At 40.1% G+C, this 21,058-nt stretch overlaps 1 protein-coding gene across 2 annotated transcripts; it reads right to left on the bottom strand.

Annotated features, from left to right (window-relative positions):
* Positions 1-4,200: 4,200 nt before the first annotated feature.
* On the bottom strand, positions 4,201-20,278 carry kcng4a (potassium voltage-gated channel, subfamily G, member 4a). 2 transcript variants are annotated; one of them, XM_043706648.1, is made up of 3 exons: positions 18,190-20,278; positions 16,536-17,299; positions 4,201-5,932 (listed from the first exon to the last, which is right to left on the bottom strand). In XM_043706648.1, the coding sequence occupies exons 2-3, from the start codon at positions 17,283-17,285 to the stop codon at positions 5,180-5,182; spliced, it is 1,503 nt and encodes a 500-aa protein (XP_043562583.1). In that variant the 5' UTR covers positions 17,286-17,299; positions 18,190-20,278; the 3' UTR covers positions 4,201-5,179. The 2 variants fall into 2 exon arrangements, with proteins under 2 accessions (XP_043562583.1, XP_043562584.1); XM_043706649.1 differs by having other exon boundaries at positions 16,536-17,296.
* Between the last annotated feature and the right edge of the window lie 780 nt (positions 20,279-21,058).

Genomic DNA, 21,058 nt, shown 5'->3' with positions numbered 1-21,058 from the left:
CCCTGGATGCTGCCTGACCTGCTGCGCTTTTCCAGCAACACATTTCCAGCTCGAACCTCATCAAACCCCTTACTGAAGTCCAGATAGATCACATCTACTGCTCTGCCCTCATCAATCCTCTTTGTTACTTCTTCAAAAAACTCAATCAAGTTTGTGAGACATGATTTCCCACGCACAAAACCGTGTTGACTATCCCTAATCAGTCGTTGCCTTTCCAAATACATGTACATCCTGTCCTTCAGGATTCCCTCCAACAACCTGCCCACCACCGACGTCAGGTTCACTGGTCTATAGTTCCCTGGCTTTTCCTTACCAGCCTTCTTAAACACTGGCACATTAGCCAACCTCCAGTCTTCCGGCACTTCACCTGTGACTATCGATGATACAAATATCTCAGCAAGAGGCCCAGCAATCACTTCTCTAGCTTCTCACAGAGTTCTAGGGTACACCTGATCAGGTCCTGGGGATTTATCCACCTTTACCTGTTTCAAGACATCCAGCACTTCCTCCTCTGTAATCTGGACATTTTGCAAGATGTCACCATCTATTTCCCTACTGTCTATATCTTCCATATCCTTTTCCACAGTGAATATTGATGCAAAATACTCATTTAGCATCTCCCCCATTTTCTGCGGCTCCATACAAAGGCCGCCTTGCTGATCTTTGAGGGGCCCTATTCTCTCCCTGGTTGCCCTTTTGTCCTTAATGTGTTTGTAAAAACCCTTTGGATTCTCCTTAATTCTATTTGCCAAAGCTATTTCATTCTCCTTTTTTCCCTCCTGATTTCCCTTTTTAATATACTCCTACTGCCTTTATACTCTTCTAAGGATTCACTCGATCTATCCTGTCTATATCTTCCATATGCTTCCTTCTTTTTCTTAACCAAACCCTCAATTTCTTTAGTCATCCAGCATTCCCTATACCTACCAGCCTTCCCTTTCACCCTAACAGGAAAATACTTTCTCTGGATTCTCGTTATCTCATTTCTGAGGGCTTCCCATTTTCCAGCCGCACCTTTACCTGCAAACCTCTGCCGCCAATCAGCTTTTGAAAGTTCTTGCCTAATACCATCAAAATTGGCCTTTCTCCAATTTAGAAGTTCAACTTTTAGATCTGGTCCATCCTTTTCCATCATTATTTAAATCTAATAGAATTATGGTTGCTGGCCCCAAAGTGCTCCCCCACTGACACCTCAGTCACCTGCCCTGCCTTATTTCCCAAGAGTAGGTCAAGTTTTGCACCTTCTCTAGTAGGTACACCCACATACTGAATCAGAAAATTTTCTTGTACACACTTAACAAATTCCTCTCCATCCAAACCCTTAACACTATGGTAGTTCCAGTCGATGTTTGGAAAGTTAAAATCCTTTACCATAACTACCCTATTATTCTTCCAGATAGCTGAGATCTCCTTACAAGTTTGTTTCTCAATAATATGATAGTTTACTAATTGGTTCATGAATAAACTCTTTCTTTTTGATTTCATTCAATCCATTTTGGATAACTGAATCCAAATGGATGAACTATTTTCCATTTTGATGTAATCTCAGCTGAATTTAGAATAAATATCAAGAATGTGGACTTTTTTAAACATAGTTAATCTGCAGATAATGAATTGGGCAGTTGTTTGGTTATGGTGAGGAATAACTAAAACATGGCTATATAGAGAACATGACTGTCAATTAAATATTGCCAGATACAGCATTTTCAGGAAGGCAAAGTAGCCATAACAGCTCGCAATGACATAATGAAGGTAGGTGCAAGAGTGTAACTAGCAATAAAACAGATTTGAAAATACAAATGAATTAAAAGATAGTGAATCCATTATCCAAATAGAAACATAAAATCATAAGACGTAGAAACAGACGCAAGCCATCTAGTCCATCAAATATGCAGCCATTCAATGAGACCATGGCCAATTGAATAGTCCTCAATTCCATTTTCTGCCTTAAATCCATAACCCTCAATCTCCTTAAAAAAAAACTGTCTCAACCTCAAAGATGCTCACAAGCCCTCTATAGTAAAGAATTCCACAGATGTACAACACTATGACAGAAAAAAAAGCTCCTCCTCTTCACTGTCTTAAATGGGTGACCCCATATTCTGAGGTCCTAGCCCCTCCCATGTGGGCAAAAAACCTTTTCTCATCAATTCTGCCTAAGAATCCTCAATGTTTCATTAAAGTTTCCCCTCATTCTTCTGAACTTCAATGAGTACAAGCCCAACTTATGCAACATCTCCTGATATGAAAATCTCTCCATACTCAGAGTCAACCTTCTCTGGATTGCTTCTAATGTTAGTTTGCCTTTCCTTAGATAAGAAGCACAAAACTGTTCACAGTATTCCAGGTATGGTCCAGGTTATGTCTTCTAAAAGTTCATTCCCCTTTGAAATAATGACCAATATCCCATTTGCTTTCACCAATAAAATTCAACCTGTGTGCTAGTGTCCTGAGTTATGCCAAAGATCCCCTAATCTCTGTGCTGTCGCTTACTGCAGTCTTAACCCATTTAACAACTTTCATCTCTTCTGCTTTTCCCGTCAGTTACATTTTTGTACATTATCTTCCATCTGCCAAGTTTTTGTCTATTCATTTAACCTGTCGATATCCCACTCTAGATCCTTTATATCATCACTATTTTATCCTCACTACTTGCCTTCCCTCCCATTCTTGAGTCATCTGCAAACCTGGCAATAGTATGTGCATTCCAAATTGTTAAAGGAATTTGGAAGAAGCAATACTTGTGCCAAGATGTGTGGCACAAGTACAGAGTAACAATCATGGGAAATTTATCTCAAATAAAATGGCAGTATGGAGAAGTGAAAGGAGAAAATTGAATAAAGTTTACAGTTTAAACAAGGCTCACTTCCCACTGAACCCAGAAAAAGATCCAGCAAGACAATAATTGCTCAGATCTTGTAATAAGTAATGAACCAAAACAAATAGGTAAATAGGAGTAAAAGAGCAGTTAGTGGTGATAATAACCTTAAATGGTTCAAGGTTAAGTTTGAGGGTAACAAATAGAAAAGAAAGATTAAAGGAATAAAGGCTATACAGGAAAAACATGTATGTTCTGAAGAAATAAGGGTGAAAGTAAAATCAACTGGGACAAAATTTGAAAAACCTGGAAATTATTTTTACAAAGAGTAACCAATGGAGTTCAAGAAAAATGCAATACACTGAAAGTCAGAACAAACAAATTGCGGTGCACTTAGGGGAATAAAGGAGTGGAGGAACATTGAAGCTAAAATAAACATACAGTATGTAAGAAGGGTGGAAAGATAACAAAAATGAGGATAGCTACTTAGCTTTAGTTTGTTTTAAACTGCGAACAACAATGAAAGAGTCAATGAGCTTAAATATTTGAGATTGATGGATGAAAATAATTGACAAGTGACAAATTATAAACCAAGGATAAGTCATTAGTTGAAGGCAAAGTCCAACCAGGAATATTCAAGGAAACTCTGAAGGAGATAGCAAAGACAGTAGTTATTATATCTAAACTTTTAAAGAAAGTTCTCAAAGGCTAGCAACACCTAAATGCAGATAGAATAAGATCGGGAAACTACAAACCACTCAGTTTAAAGCCAGGCAAGAAAGACTGTAGAATTTTTACAAAAAATGTGATATATGATCATCTAGAGAAAATACGATAAAAATATTCAACAAGGATTCTAAAAGGCAAAACATTTGTCACTAAAATGATAGAATTCTTTGAAGCAATAGTGGAAAGAGGTGACAGGGCAAAGCTATAGATGAAAGAGGCTTAGATTTTGACAATGCTTTGGTAAAGGCCTCTTTGTTGGGCTTGTGGCAAAGTTGAGGACATTTGGAGTCTGAAGGCAATTAACTGATTTATTAGAAAAGTGGTTACAATTTAGAAAGAAAAGAATAAAGATATAAAGTGTGTTTTTTTTATTGGCATGATTTGGAGGTGCCGATTTTGGACTGGTGTGGACCAAGTTAAAAATCACCCAACACCAGGTTATCGTCCAACAGGTTTATTTGGAAGTACTAGCTCTAGAGGTGCTGCATCTTCATTGGGTGGTTGTGGAGCAGGACCAGATGACATAGAATTTAAAGCAAAAAGTCTACAGTATCATGGAGTTGTAATGATATATTAAACAACTTTGGTTAAAAAAAATCACACAACACCAGATTATAGTTCTTAAACAAATTTGGATTAAGTCTTTCATCTTTTAGAATGGGATATGATGATTTAGGTTTTTTAATATGTAAATCCCAGAATTACATTCTCAAGGTATCTAATAATTGGTGCCTGCTTACCTAATATGGGAGAACTTTTTGGGTGGGTGCAGTTGAAGGCCAGAGGAGACACTATGGCTGGATGTGGAATAGATGATCGATGGGTGATCATTGTTAGGACCGGAAATGATGGCCAGACAGACCGATTGTGGAGGATGAGAAATGACAATCTCTGTGGAGGTTGGGGTCTAATCAGAGTGGTGAGACAGATCACAGGGGCTTCACAGTATAAGCTTGCTGAACTGGAAAGAAATATTCCTGGCCCTCTTGATCCAAAGCAGTACTGTATAGGCACTTATCTGTCAAATTTAGGACTTTCACTTGCTTGCTTTCTAAAGACCATGGAAATCTAGTCGACATAAGTTAAAGTTATTAAAATGGAGGCTCTCCTTAAAAGGGTTTTAGAGATGGCCCCATTCCCAATAAGAAGTGTTTAGTTAAAACCAGAAGTCACAGCTTTGAGGTAGGTTGGATTTTTCATTCAGATGTTTTATGATTTAAATTCCTGCACCACCCAAATCCATAGTTTTCCACTTGTAAGAGAATCCAAAACAACGGGGACAAAGATTTAAGATAGTTATTAATCAATCCAATACAGACATAAGAAATGTCTTTATGTATGTAGCGAGTTGAATGATTACTTGCACTCACAGGAACTGGTTGAGGCCATTAGCTTAGCTGTTATCGAAATTAATTGGATAATTGAGACAATAATTGAATAGAAATATATACAGAAAGGCTGAGTTGAGGTAGATGAAATGGAAGGAATCTTGTAGCACATACTCAATGAGCTGAATTGTCTGTTTCTGAGATATATATTCTATGCAGTACAGCACAAGTGAAAATCATGAGTGAATAAATTGATAAAATTACAAATTATTAAAATACTGTTTTCTCCACGTCATTAAATGCATTAACAATCTGGGTCTGCAGAAGCATTGTTTGTGTCACTTAATTCTTCATTTTCTGCCTGCTTTGCTGCCTTTTGGATGTACTTCAGACGGGCTTGTGCTCTATCTTGTTCTTGTTTAAGCTCCAAATATGCACGGGAAAATGCATGAAAAATGGATGTTGCAGGAAATGCCATAATTAAGATCCCACTAAGGATGCTACTCAGAGCTATCACTTGACCAGGAATTGTTCGAGGTACCATGTCACCATATCCAACTGTGGTCATGGAAATGATAGCCCACCAGTAAGATGCAGGAATACTGCTGAAGTCTTGTCCTTTGCCCATCTCATTCTCTGCAAGGAATACCAATGGTGCAAATAGTGTGACCGACACACAAAGAAAAAGGAGCAGTAGTCCAAACTCACGAATGCTGCGATGGACTGTAAGACCCAAAGTCTGAAGTCCTAGGGAGTGCCTGGCAAGACGCATGACATACAGAATTCTCAAGGCGCGCAATATTCGGAGGACCAGGCCTAACTTTTCCAAATAGATGTTACTTCCCGAAGGTTTGTTGCTGTCAGCAGGTCCTTTGTCAATCACAAGAGCAACATAATACGGAAGGATCGCCAACATGTCAATAATGTTCAAAGGGCCTCTCAGAAACTGCCATTTGCTTCGTGCCTGGATAAACCGAAGGACAAATTCCAAGGAGAACCAGGCCACACAGATGGTTTCTATTATAAACATGTTATAGCATCTCTGGGAACATTTGTCCTGTAGACAAAAAGATAGAAACAAGAATTGGAAAACATTAATAAAAAAGAAAATTCAGCGAGCAGTTCATCGAACATGAATCCCATGCAGATTCTCATCCAGATTTTGTAATTAGAATGACAGGAAAACTATTTTAGAACATACAGCATTACAGGACAAGAACAGGTCCTTTGACCCACGATGTTGTGCTGAACATGATGTCAAATTAAACTAATCCCTTCTTAGTCTATATTGCTCCATTCCTTGCAAATTCATGTGCTTATCTAAAAGCCTCTTAAACACCCCTATCATATCTGCTTCCACTGTGAAACCTGGCAGCATATTTCAGATACCCACCACTTGCCCCTTACATCTCCATTGAACTTTAAATCTCGCCTGAAATGCATACCTCCTAGTATTAGACATTTCAATTCTCAGAAAAAGATTCTGACCATCAACCCTATCAATGCATTTTATAATTTTATAGACTTCTATCAAGTCTCTCTCAGCCTCCACCATTCACGAGAAAATAACACTAATTTTTCTAGTGTCTCATTATAGCTCATAGCCTCTAATCCATGCAGTACCCTGATAAACCTCTTCTGCACTTTCTCCAAAGCCTCCACATGCTTCCTAAAATGTGCCAACCAGAATGGAATACAATATTCCAAATGTGGCCTAACAAACTCTTATAAAGTTGCAACATGACATTCTGACTTTTACACTCAAATACCCTAACCAATAAAGGCAAGCATAACATACACATTCTTTACCACCCTATCTACTTGCGTGATCACTTTCAGGGAGCTATGGACTTGAACCCCAAGGTCCCTCTGCACATCCATGCTGTTCAGGGTCCTGCCATTAATTATATACTTGCCCTTTACATTTGCTCTCCCAAAGTGTAGCACCTCACACTTGCCTGGATTAAACTCCATCTGCCATCTCTCCATCCATATCTGCAACTGATCTATATCCTGCATCCTGTACAAGCTGTATCATTTGACAACCTTTTATTGATATTTGTGTTGTCTGTGTACTTATTAACCCACCCATCCACATTTTCATCCAAGTCATTTATGATATCACGATGAGCAGTGGTCCCAGTATGGATCCCAGTGGAGCTCCTCTAGTCATGGACCTCCAGCCTGAAAAACACCCTTCCACCACTACTGCCTTCTATGGGCAATCCAATTCTGAATCCAAACGGCAAGTCACCATGGATCCAATGCACTTAATCTTCTAGATGGGCCTACCATTGAGGGACCTTGCTGAAAGCCTGATTAAAATCCATATAAACAACATGTACCGCTTTACCCTCATCGATCGCCTTAGTCACCTTCTCAAAAATATTCAATCAAGTTAGTAAGATAAGACAGCCAGCATAAAGTCATGCTGACTGTCCCTAATTAGGCCATGCTTTTCCAAACATAAATCCTATCCCTAAGAATTCTCTGTAATAGCTTTCCAATATCTTTTCTGCCAATATCTTGTGAAACTGCCAGAAAATTCTGGTATAGATTAGAATAGAAATTTATTGTCACATTTAGTTTTATATGAAAAATACAGTGATAAGTTTTGTAACTCATCCTACTATGGCACCTATATTAATTACAGAAGTCATATATAAGAATAAAAATATAGCAAAGTTAGGACAAAGGTCATCACAGTTCAGCTAACAGTTCCTGAGCTCGGGGAAAGCCAATTAAGGAATTATGGAATATCTAGAAACCCAGCTGGGGAAAGACTGCCATACTGGGACAAGCAGAAATTCAGAATTACTGTCTGTGATATCCTGTTCTACCACTGTTTAATTTGCATCGTTTAAATCACTGCATCCTAAAATCCTCAGAATTGAGTGAAGTGTAGGGACATAGCCATGTATGTCGTGATGTCATTGTTAAAACAAACAAAATGTAATGCTTTTTTTTTAAGAAGCGTATTATACCCATAGGTCTTCTGAATGACCTCTCTGCCCCTAGCTTGCTCATTGTCAATTTTTCCAACATGACAAAAAGAAAACTCCAGGTTTCTAACATACTTGCTTTGCTTTAGGTTATTCTGTCATTGAGAATTCTTCAATGGAATGGCTGCTTACTCTGCTGGATAACTTGGTTGATCCTGGAGATCCCTTTGACTTTATGCCAGATTTAAATTAGCCACATAGTTTAAAAATTGCTGAGTGCAGCTTTCTTTGAGGATAGTGGAGGGAACTGTCATTTTATCGCTCACCACAAAATTGAGACCAAGAATTTAAAATCTTACTCCTTGCTCAATTACTGAATGATAAACCTAACCATCATTTATTTATCTTCCACAATGCTGCTTCAGACATTCATTACAATATTTAAAGATCTATCCTAAATTCTTGCTTATTGCAAACCATAATCAAAAGCATCATACTGAACTCACTGCTTAAGCTCACTGATAGTACATTTGTGTGACAATGCTGTGGCTTTAAGAGGTGTATTTTGACCTGGTTTCTTTGGGAGAGAGAGATTGAGGGATAGGTGATGAGCAGTGTATGAGAAAATAGACAGATTGTGAAGCCTTGGGTGAAGCTGGGACTTCTCTTCCTGGATTGCAGGTGAGACAAAATCTATTTTCTGAATTTACCTTTTGTCAAGCACATGTTTATGGAATGTTACTATGTTGAAACAGTTAATTAGTAATAGTTACTGTATCTATTCTGTTCAGTTTTTCAATTGAGTTACTTTATTCCAAGTTCTTCTTCTTTTGTTATATGGTGTAAGTGATTGAATAAATTGTGTTTTGCTTAACGTCAAATAGTTTGACCATTCGAATTGTGTCTGACACACACAGCATCTGACATTTACCTTTAAAATAAGAAAATGTTAGGGTCTAGGCTACCTTCTTAACATGTTTTGTGGGGTGTTGTCTGGTCTAGTCCATAACATTTTCTTATGAATTAGAATTCTATGTGTTCAAGCCCTGTTTGGAAACCTGGGACATTGACTAGCCTGACATTTAAGTCCACTGGTTTGAGATCATAAGACATATGATGTAGGAGGAGATGTAGATCATTCAGTCTTTTGTCCACTCCACCATCCAATGAGATCATGGCTGATCGGATAAACCTCAACTCCACTTTTCGGCATTTTACACAATCACTTATTTCACTTTCTAATTAAAGATTTGTCTCTCTCATCCTTGCATTAAAAAAAGTACCCTCTACAGCCCTCTGTGATTAAGAACTCAACAGATTCAGTGCACACTAAGAAAATGAATTCCTCCTTTTGTCTGTTATAAATGGGTAGTCTTTTATTCTGAGATTATGCCCTCTGGTCCGAGACTCTCTCCCACAAGGGCAAAGAAACTTCCCAGCATCCATCTAGTGTCCAAAGAATCTTATATAGTTCAATAAGGTCTTATTCTTCTAAACTCCACTGAGTACAGGTCCATCTTACTCAACCTTTCCTCACACTAAAATCCTTCCATACCATTGACCAACCAAGTAAACCTTTTCTGGACTGCCTCCCCAAGTATATTCTTTCTTGGAAAGGGAACCAAGCTATTCACAGTATTCCAGGTGTGATCTGACTAGTGCCTTGTATAGTTATAATAAGTCCTTGCTACTTTTATACTCCAAACTCTTTGAAGTAAAGGCCAATATTCCAGTTAACTACCTGATGATCTTGGATACTAGCTTTTATTTTAGTTAAAAGAGATTCTCCCTATTAGAGGTGCTACATTTTGGATGAAATGCAAAAACAGGATCACAGCTGTTTATCAAGTGGATATAACACTTCTACTGACAGGATCTGAAGAAAAGCAAAGGGAGTTCTCCTGAAATACTAATGAAAATCTATGCCTCAACCAGTTCAACCAATATAAATTATCCAGTCATTTATGTCAGTAGTGCATGTGCTTATTGCCCTGTGTGAACCAGTTATTGCGTTTCCCTACATAATCAGTGAAAATATTTCAAAGATACTTCACTGGCAATGAATTAGCTTGGAGAGCTTCATACAAATACACACTCGTTTTAAATATTCCAGTCTATCAAAACACATATAATACATTTAACTACATGGAGAATTTGAAGATTACAGTCTTGGCATTACAGATTGATGTGATAATAGAGGGCAAGCTCTCATAATTTTCAAATCACACTTCTCTATCAGAGATCTCAATGATAGGGACAGTGTTAGCACTGCTGCCTCACAGCACGATGGACCTGGGTTCAATTCCACCCTGTCTGTGTTGAGTTTACACATTCCCCCAGTGTCTGCATGAGTTTCCTCCCACCATCCCTAAATGTGCAGATTAGGTGGATTGCCCATGCTAAGTGGCCCATAGTGTCCAGGGATGTGAAAGCTAGATGGATTAGCCATGGGAATTACAGGGTCACAGGGATAGGGTGGGTCTGGGCTCTTCAGAGAGTCGGTGTGGACTCAATTAGCTAAATGGCCTGCTTCCACACTGTAGGGGTTCTATGACTAATTGAGACACAGAGCACCTTAATAAAAATAACAAATGGAAAAGCATCTGCAATAACACAGCAGACAGAACAAGTGTTGTATAAATGTGTATCCTGAAATATGTCTCATGTTTTGAGTTTTCTACGGATCAGCGTGACTTGATTTCACACTGATGGCAAATTTCCAATGGGATAAAAATCAATTAAAATCAACTCTCGTTTCACCACCTGGCAGCTAATATGGATTTCCTTGCTGTCCATGTTGTGACAATTACACTTTCATATAACAAATTCGTGAAAGCATAGTGTGTGTCATGTTCTCATTGTGTAGAGTTAATTACTGTGTTTAGAACTTACTTGGAAAGAGACACACTCAATAGGCACTCAAAGATACTGCAACTTGCAAATGAAAACATTTTAGTGGTACTTTGCATTTAATGAGAAGACTGTCTGAAAAGATATATGTGGAAGTTAAATTACTTCATTTTCTCAGTTCAAATGACTCCAGGATGAAAATGTTATTTTACTTAGACTATGCAGGCAGTACAGACTATTTAATAATTAAACTTGTCAGTTCTTTTATGTATTATGTGATGGTTCTACCAGGAATGTGCAATGGCGCATTGTCAACATGACATATTATTTGCTTGTTAAAAGGCTAGAGTATTGCTATGAATGACAAACCTCAAGAGATTAATCCTATTTTCTGAAGTACCTAAAGTCCAACTAAAAGTAGATTATACTGACAGAGCTATAAAAGAATTATGGAATAAACCCGATGTCTATGAACTTGGAGCATCTTGAAAGAGACTACATCTCTGTGTTTTTTCTTCTGTAACTTCAAAAGATTTGTCTCACACTTCTCACCATTTTTTTTTCAGAAATAAAGGTAGAGAACTTCTCGCTATAAATCCCAACACAGATGCTTCATCATTTCAGAGTAGTGAAACATCTACCCCAACAGGATATCTCATTGAAATTTGTTTACAGTGTTGCATAAAAAAGGATCTTCAATGCATTTCACAAAACAGCCTCAGGTATATATCATGAAATTTGAAATGAGCAGATTTAAACTGAATCCAAAAAAGATTCTTCAAACGAACTGATTCTAGAAACATGATGCCCCAAAAAGACACAGATGGAAAATCAATTGATGTGTTTAAAAATGAGATAGATAGTTTACTTGTGAAGCAAGGTCATTAAAGGATAAGATAAATGAAAAATTTGGATTTTAAAAAGTGCCTTCACATCTAATAATATGGCAAAAACAGGCTCATAGACCAAGTCTCTTCTTCAGCTGTCCAATTTTTGTGAACAATAAGATGAGCAAATTCAGTTTTTCTACAGTGCCCTTCTCTTTGCTCTGTTTTCTTATGTGTTTAATCTTAGCATCGAGTTTCACATGCTATATCCCACTTGATGTTCCCCAAGCTGATTTGCTCTGCTTGTCAACTCAAAGGAAAATAAATTTTCAAGAATGCACTCTGACAAAAAATAAACAATTTCATCTCATTTTAGCTCAGTCAACTATCATAAGGATTGCTTTGGTTTAGATATTCCACATACAGTGAAATCCTTGGTCGAAATGTAACTCACTATTCTTTTTAGGCAGTTAGAATATTCTCCATGTAATAAGAAAATTGGGGGGAAAATGCAAGATTTTTGTAAATTAAAGCATTTATGACTGTTACTGTGCAGAAAATATGAAACAATAAAGTAATCTAAAAATTGAAGTTTAATGCTTTTTCTCAGCAACATTCTGTTTTAATATTACACTGTGTTGGGCAGTTACTTATAAGCCTATAAAATTTATATGCATAGGATCATTGATGCCATGACTCATATTGAGCAACTTTCACTGTAGAAGCATTTCAATTCAGCTTTGCTCACTGACATTTTATTGCACAAAAGCAATGGATGATTGGAGGTGTTAGGAGTATGAGATTTCAGGAGAGATGGACGAGTTTGGATCTGTTTACTTTGGAAGAGACATTACAAGCAACCTAACAGAACTTTTTTTAAGACAGTGCAGGTTGACAAATTACATCCACACAAATGTCAGGAGATACGAGATAACATTTAGATATCTAGGAAAAAGAAGGCAAATCAGCCGTAATGTTTTCACCTGAACAGTTTCAGAGTTATGGACTAACATATTGAAGCAGATGTGAAGGTATAATCACAACATCAGTTTGCATTTATATAGTCCATTTATCATAGGAAAGTGTCCTAAGCTACTTCATAGGAAGAATTATCAAAACAAATTTGATACTTGTTTTAATTCATTCACAAGAAGTGGGCATCACTGGCTAGGTTAGCATTTTCTGCCCATCCTAAATTACCTTGAAAAGGCAAAAGTATGCAATCTTGTTTGACCACTGCAGTCCAGGTAGTGTAGGTACACCCAAAGTGCACCTAGGAAGGGAGTTTCAAGATTTTGGACCAGTGACAGTAAAGGAAAGGTGATATATTCCCAAGTCAGGATGGTAAGTAGTTTAAAGGGGAACTTGCAAGTGCCAGTAGTAAAACACTATCTTGATGTCAAGAGCAGTCACTCTCACTTCACCTCTGATGTTCAGCTCTTTTGTCCATATTTAACCAAAGACTGTAATGAGGTCAGGAGTGCAGTGGCTCTGGCACATCGAAGCTGGCTTTCAGTGAGCAGGTTATTGATATGTAATGAGATACTGTATACTTCTATTACTTTTTTGATGATCAAGAATAGACTGCCAAGACAGTAAATGAGCGGTTTGAATTTATCTTTTTGGGACTTGAACCATACTTGAGCTAAATCAGGACAAATGGGGCAAATAACAAAAGATTAGTCAAAGAATTAGGTTTTAAGAAGCATCTTAAAAGGTAGAGAGGTTGAAAAACAAAACCATTTAGTAAAGAATTACACAGCTTAAAAATGCGCCAGTTGAAGATGTGGTTGCAAAATAGGGGAGCAATGAAAATCAGGGGGTGCATCAAACACCTGAACTGGAGCAGTGCAGACATGCCAGAAGATGCTGGGGTAGGAGTATATTACAAAGACAGGAAAATGCACGGCCTTGGAGGGATTTGGAAATGAACATCAGGATTGCTGGACTAAGAGCTTATGTAGATCGCTACGTCAATTAAAAGCATTTTTGGAAAGCAAAAGAAACTGAAGAATGTTGAATTAAGAGGCATCATTGGGGTTGCCTCATAGAAATGTACAGATGTCTATGCCTAATATACTCTACATTGTCCAAAATACTCTTAAGTGAAACCAATGTGCCTGTAAATATTTTGATGTCCTGGTGTTCTCATAAATGATTACGTTAGATTCCCTACAGTATGGAAACAGGCTCTTTGGCCAAGAAGCTCACACTGACCCTCTGAACAGTAACCCAACCCTCTACCTTATATTTTACCCCTGATTAACACACCTAACAGTTTAGGCAATTTAGCACAGCCAGTTCACCTAACCTGCACAGCTATGGATTGTGGAGGAAACCCACGCAGACATGGGGAGAATGTGCAAACGCCACACAGACAGTCGCCTGAGGTGGGACTCAAACCTGGGTCCCTGGCACTGTGAGGCAGCAGTGCTAACCACTGAGCCACCATGCTGCCCAATATTTCAGAAATTAAACATTTTCTTTAGTTCATCTCTAATAGCACAATGATAGTCATTTAGACCATCTATGTGAAATAATATTCATGATTCAGGTTTAGAAGTTTTTACTCCATATTTTCTGGTAACTGGGCAGCTTGAAGTCTGCTTATTTATATTAAACCTCAAAACTTTCAGAGATCAGTTAAATGAAATATACTGGTGTAACTATAAGACGTGACCAATCAAAATAGTCAAAAATCTCTATATTACTTGCTTTGCAATTTGAAAGTTGTTCATCAGTTAATGGAAACAAGCCAAGTATTTCATTACTGAAACAGAAGAAGTAATTAAGGTACATGGGTCTGCAGGTTTTTGTTAATTCTCCTAGAAGCTGTCAGAATACTAACACTATGTGAAACCTATAAAAACGCTATCTACCTTTCCTCCCAGTCGGAGGCAATGCATGATCCAGGATCCAAAGAAATACTTCCCTATTAAATGAAGGAAGAGACATTATTGAAGGAAGATAAATGAAGGAAGAGGTCAGATGTGCTGATGGTTCTTACTGATATTTCTTTGCATGATAAATTTCCATTATCTATTTTGGAACAAGGATGTGTAACAGAGACCACCATCTTCCTTTACAAAGGAGGCAAATTTAACAAGCAAGTGACCACAACACCAGTCTCTTTACATCAAAATCAATTGATTTGAATTTAACATCGAGCAGTATTTCAATTATAATTACCTCTATATACAATGTTTTCTGTTTTTAATGACTAAGGTCAATCAGTTGCACTTCAAAATATGAAGAAAGAAGAAAGAAAACAGTTTTTTTGTTCTTTACAAAGCACCTTTTTATGACCATGTCAGGGGTTTCATAGCAAATAAAATGGTTCTGTTGTAAAGCAGTGACAAATGGGACACAAGACCTTATACACAGTAATGTATAAATGGATAGCCAGTTAAGAGCAGCACTGAACTGACATATTCATCTGGATTGTGTGTTCAACTATCTGGAGAGATACAACTGTCTGATTTAGTAGAGAAAGATTGCAATTGTGGGAATTGATAATCAGATTAGAAATCATCATTTCATTGACAATATTGATATGTAATAGTAGTTTTAACCACAGATGCCAATCTTATTTTCAATAATTAATACATTTACTGAAAAGTGAATTTCAAGAAAATAAATATCCTTGTGTTGGCCATGGTTAATATCATGACTCGAAACTCCAGCATGTGCAGTACCCACTTCTGCATGGTTAAAATCTGTTGATATCATCCTTAACAGAATACATGGAATTTAAAATAAATGAATGTATTCTTTACAATTATATTGGAAACAACTTAGAAGCAAGGAAGGAAATAAATTGCATAGATTTCTAAGAATCTTCACTTGTTCAGGTCGCCCACTTACAGGAAAGATATTATTAAGCTGGAGAGGGTTTAGAACAGGTTTACCAGGTTGTTGCTGGGTATGGAAGGTTTGAGTTAGAAAGAAAGGCCAGATAGGCTGGGACTTTTTTCACTGGACCATAGAAGGTTAAGAGGCGACCATATAGGAGTTTATAAAATAAGGAGGGGTATAGATAGGGTTAATGGTAATTGATTTTTTTCCCCTTAGGATGGGGATTTTAAGATTGGGGGCACATTTATAAGATGAGAGGAGAGCATTTTAAAAAAGACATGAGGGGCAATATTTTACACAAAGGGTGGTTCATGTGTGGAATGAACTTCTTGAGGAAGCGGTGGATGTGGTTGCAATTTCAACATTTAAAATTTGTGGGTGGCACGGTGGTTAGCACTGGTGCCTCACAGCACCAGAGACCTGGGTTTAATTCCCACCTCAGGCAACTGTCTGTGTGGAGTTTGCACATTCTCCCTGTGTCTGCGTGGGTTTCGTCCGGGTGCTCCGGTTTCCTCCCACAGTCCAAAAATGTGCAGGTTAGGTGAATTGGCCATGCTAAATTGCCCGTAGTGTTAGGTGAAGGGGTAAATGTAGGGAAATTAGTCTGGGTTGGTTGGTCTTCCGAGGGTCGGTGTGGACTTGTTGGGCCAAAGGGCCTGTGTCCACACTGTAAGTAATCTAAAAGACATTTGGATAGATAAATGAATAGGAAAGACTTGAAGGGATATGGGCTAGGAGCAGGCAGGTGGGAAAAGTTTAGTTTGGGATTATGTTCAGCTAAATCTGGTTGGATTAAAGAGTCTGTTTCCATGCTGTATGACTCTGTAACTCTCGGACAAATGTAACCTGTACATGAAGTGAAACTCAGAGGCGGGGGAGTGAGGTTGGTGTATTGAGTCCGCCTCAATAATTCTTGACATGGAGATGCCGGTGTTGGACTGGGGTGTACAAAGTTAAAAATCCCCAACACCAGGTTACAGTCCAACGGGTTTAATTGGAAGCACTAGCTTTAGGAGCGCTGCTCCTTCATCAGGTGGATCAGCACTCGGAAAGCAAGTGCTTCCAATTAAACCTGTTGGACTATAACCAGGTGTGTGTTTTTTAACTGAATAATTCTTGACTATAACACACACGATGGGGCTCTGAAATGTCAGTGCACATTCGGAAATGAAATAAGGGCACTTACTCTTTCTTCTTCTGTCCTCAGCTCTGGCATTGTACTGATGCAGATGCTAATCACTGTTATCGTGACAAATATAATGGACAGGCAGGCAAACACTTTCCCAGGAAGTCCTGACTGGGGGTTTTCCACCATGTCTCTCAGTTTGTCCATGCAGTGTCCCAGTTTGGTGTTCTCGCCCAGGGCACTGGCACTCTCCTCGTCCGCCTCGAGTTCCTCCGCCCTTCGGATTTCGGCCAGCTCCCGGACTTTGAGCAGCAGCTTCCTGCGGCAGCACCACTCCAGCTGACCCTCCTCCAGCCCCCAGTACAGCAGCTCCTCCTGGAAGGACAGGGCGCACATCTCCCTGAGGAGGCGCAGTTTGCCGGCCGACAGGAAAGTCAGGATCATGCGAAAGGCGCACGGGCTCCGGTCAAAGAAGAACTCGCGGGAGCGCTCGTCGTAATCGTCGCAGACCTGCGCGATTTCCTCCCGGCTGCGGCAGGACCTCAACCGGCCGAGGCGTGTGAGAGGGAACGCGTCCAGGGTACTCCAGGGCAACAGGTACCTGCTGCCCCCCACATTGACGATGAGGTGCTGCTGGGGAGTGTCGCCGAGCCCTGCCCGCGGCTGGATCCGCTTGCATCGCTGATAGAAGGCTCCCTTGACCGGAGGCGCCTCCGGCTGACTTGCTGGGGCAATGTGACTCAGGGAACTGCAAGACGTGTCGCTCAAGTTACTGTAATCGTTGTCGCTGCTTCGGGAAATGATGGGCATGGTGGATCAGTCTGCTGCAGAGAGTGGCAAAGTCATCTGGGTGCACACACACAAAGAGGGGAGGGGAGTTGCATAGAGCACAGACTCAAAGTCAACAGGCAAGGCCAATTGGGAAGGGCACTCACTGGTGTTGAAGGAGCTCCGAGGGAACACAGTGGCCCCCCCACACATCGATTGAAGTGTTCTCTCTGAAAGGGCACTGCTGTGTAACTGGGAGCTCAGTTATCTCTCAGCCCACAGGTACTGAGCCGCAGAGTATTCCCAACACGGCGGAATTCCCAACCCCAGGTCTTGTTCATATAAGCGCCGCAGATTCAACTTTTCTGGGCGAAGAAAAACCCCACACCTGTTCTCATTCTCGCCAAAGGATGGCCAACCATCCAGGGGATTGGTGCGTTCTATCGCCAACTTCTTTAAAAGTACCTGCCCCCAGGACCATCCATCATGCTCACCCCCCACGGACCAGCTTCACATGATCGTTATGAATCCTGCCACTGCGGATTCAAATGGGATTTGGGAGGGTTTTTTGGGGGAGGGGCAGAGCTGTTTTGTGCACTTTTAAAAATCCTATGTTTTTTATAAAAAAAAACATTTTATTTTAGCTCACGGCGACAAAGATCTTCAAGCACTGAGAATGAGCTGTCAGCAAGAGAAGACAAGCTTTCCCTCCCGCTCTCTGACACACACAATTCTGCGCTCTCAGTGCTCCCCAGTCTCGGGAAGTGGGAGCAGGAACAAGGCTGGAGAAAGGGATTTGCAGATCCAAATACTCGCAATAATAGCCAGCACAATTATAGTGAACAGCAAAAAGAAAATTGAAGCCCGCGTTTTTATCAGGGTTAAACAAAAAGCGCAGCGTTTTCTATCGGTCGGCACACGTAACACCAACCAACGCTAAACTTACTTTGAAAGTCGTGCGCTAAGCGTGAAAATCCACCAGATCGTTCCTGCGATGCGAGGAGGCATTTTGGCATTCCATAGTCGGGGTTAACGGGGAGAAATCCTTTCTCTGAAACGGTTTCTCAAATTTCTGACCCTTCACGGAGATTCAATTAAAAAAAAACACACACACACACAGCCCAGCCAAAGCATTCTCAAAGTGACGCAGAGATGGTTTCCCGACAGTTTTCCAAGCGCCTGTGTCACGGCTCGCCTCCCGGGCACTGGGCTCCCAGAGGCTACGCTCCTGCCGGGGGGAACACGCTCAGCACTGAGCTCCAGCCACGCTGTCCTCCCACAGCCAGGAACCCGCTGCGTCTGCGATACCGCTAAACTGGAAACAGAAACTTGGTGGAGAGACGCACTGGAGGATTTGCAAGAGAAGTGAGCCAAAATGGGTAGCGGCTGCAGAAAAGACGGGCCGAACGGTCAGCTTCTGGGCAGCAGGATTCCAATGGGACTCTCAAACACAGGACGCCTCCTATTTTAATCTCACTAGGAGATTAAAACCATCCTATTGGTTATGTTCGTGAGTTTATTTATCCGGAAAGTTCGGTGTAACTGGGAAATTTCAACTTTTCTTGGATGGGACGGACATGCTTTCCGGTTGATGCCTGCTTGGTTTTAGACTTGCACTTGGATCCTGGTCCGACACGGCTGCGGGCAGTCCTGAGGAGTTGGTGGAGAGCTGGGGATGTATCAGGCAGAGACTGGCAGACTGCCTAGATTTCCATCACAAGGAACCCCCGTGGTGTTATCCAATACTGCATTCATCCGCAGACAGATTAGCCTGTAAAAACATGCTTCATGCAGTCCCACTGAATGCAGAAGAGGAATTACCAAAAATAATTGAGCTATTAAGGATTGCAAGTTGATGCCAAGCCCTTGGCCATTGTCACGATAATGTTTTAGCAAGCTTTGAGACCAGGCAGGAGCCACAAAAATGCATTTGGTGGAAATGCTGTATATGAGAAGCAATTGTGTCACCAGTTTGCACCGGGGCAGCTGCAGTGTCGTTTGCAGAGCACCTTGCTATCAACCTTGAAACACTCGTCAGGAGAGAGGGCCCCACCTCGATCACTGTGTGAAGATCACCCACACTCTTCAACCTTGACACTAACTCCAGGAAAATTTGTAAGTGCTCAGACAGCCCCCGGACGTCTTGCCCAGTCTGGGCTGGAGTTACATGCACTGCTCTCACAAGCCCTGTAGAGATTGGCAGCGATGCAGTCCCATGTTAGTGTCTGAATTGTCCAACGTGGGTCGGTAATGCAGTTGTTGTTGTAATGCAGGCAACTCCAACATGAGTCCACCCTTCCCTCCCCAGACTCACCCTGCCTGAACCGCGTATATTGGAATCACTGCGGTAAATTGTAAAAACTCACAATAAAGTTGCAATATAATTACAGCTTCATCATTCCACATCTGTCTTCAGAAAGAAAACATTTGGCCACATTCCTTGGTGAATTTCTTAGACCGAACTGTTTATTCTGACCGAACGAGAAGGGAGATTGATGACATTCAAGGTATGTTGTGCAAATTGAATAGATGCATTAAGGACTGGCTTTGACGCAGATAAATGCAACCTTTCATTTATTGAAACAACAAACGTGGGAACTTACACAGCTCAATGTTATTCATCAGCATAAACTAGAGAGTTGGGAATGATTATTGACCATTTACTGAAAGTATATCCGTCAATGTGAGTTTATTAGAGAATTTAGTCGCGTTGGAATGTACTTGGATTATAAATTCAAATAAATAATACTACCATTGTAGCAATCCTTACAGAAAGCAGGAACATTTGCAAATTAGACGAGATAACTTTTCGTTTATTCTGAGTTTGTTGCTATTTTCTGAAAAAGCAGCTTCTCTTTTGCTGGAATGCCTCTGGAGGAAACACCAATTTCAGAAATGCATCAATGTTTTCATATCCCAAACTACACTTGACATGTTAAAATAAAATGTTGCCAACAAAATGGAAACATAGTTGTTGAGAAAATAAATGGGCGCGCTCTTCAGACCTTTTAAAATCTCTGGCGCATGCTTAAGCCATGGATATATTTTCAAACAGGAATTATTCTAATTCTCAATTCCTTACCGTTTCTATTTTTCATTTATTGCTAGCCTTGTTTTACGTTTTTGCAGCCAATCGCATCCTCAGATCCAAAGGTTCACCATGCTGACCCAATGCGGGCATGTATTTCCTCGACATAAAATTATTTTTAGGTTGACAGGAAGTGCAGCTTTTATTGAACATGATAAATAGGAACCTAAATGTCAGTCAAGCTCAGACAAAGTGCACTGCAGATTTCAAAATGCAAGGCAGATCCTTACTCCAATCTCTGAGTATTTTTTTGTGTCCTTAACAATGAAAAATGCCACTCATTCCCTTTGCCTTTTTATTATCTGAGGAACTTTTACCATGGCTAAAGAGCCCCATCTACCCTTTACGTTACACCTCTGGGCTCAAATCTAATAGAGTTTAGATCAGAGTGGTGCTGGAAAAGCACAGCAGGTCAGGCAGCATGGAGAAGCAGGAAAGTCAACATTTTGGGCAAAAGCCCTCATTCCCGATGAAGGGCTTTTGCCCGAAACGTCAATTTTCCTGCTCCTCGAATGCTGCCTGACCTGCTGTGCTTTTCCAGCACCACTCAGATCTAAACTCTGATTTCCAGCATGTGCAGTCCTCACTTTTGCCTCAAATCTAATAGAACTAAGTACTCCCAGTCAATGTCACTCAGCGTTCATAGCCAACTACCTCATCTTCAGTTATTGGAGCTGAGTAGAGTCAAACTTGCACACAACCCTTCCTATTCAGAGGCAGGAATATT

Source organism: Chiloscyllium plagiosum, chromosome 17, assembly GCF_004010195.1.
Source record: "Chiloscyllium plagiosum isolate BGI_BamShark_2017 chromosome 17, ASM401019v2, whole genome shotgun sequence".
Lineage (NCBI taxonomy): Eukaryota > Metazoa > Chordata > Chondrichthyes > Orectolobiformes > Hemiscylliidae > Chiloscyllium > Chiloscyllium plagiosum.
The sequence above is the reverse complement of the archived record's forward strand: the minus strand, read 5'-3'. Positions and strand labels throughout refer to the sequence as shown.

Bases quoted from the DNA above. Each gene is read 5' to 3' on its own strand.
- kcng4a (XM_043706648.1), bottom strand. From the start codon at position 17,285: ATGCCCATCATTTCCCGAAGCAGCGACAACGATTACAGTAACTTGAGC. The intron at 5,933-16,535 runs GTAAGTGCCCTT...TTTTGTCTACAG, and splicing joins TGAGGACAGAAGAAGAAAGA to GACAAATGTTCCCAGAGATG.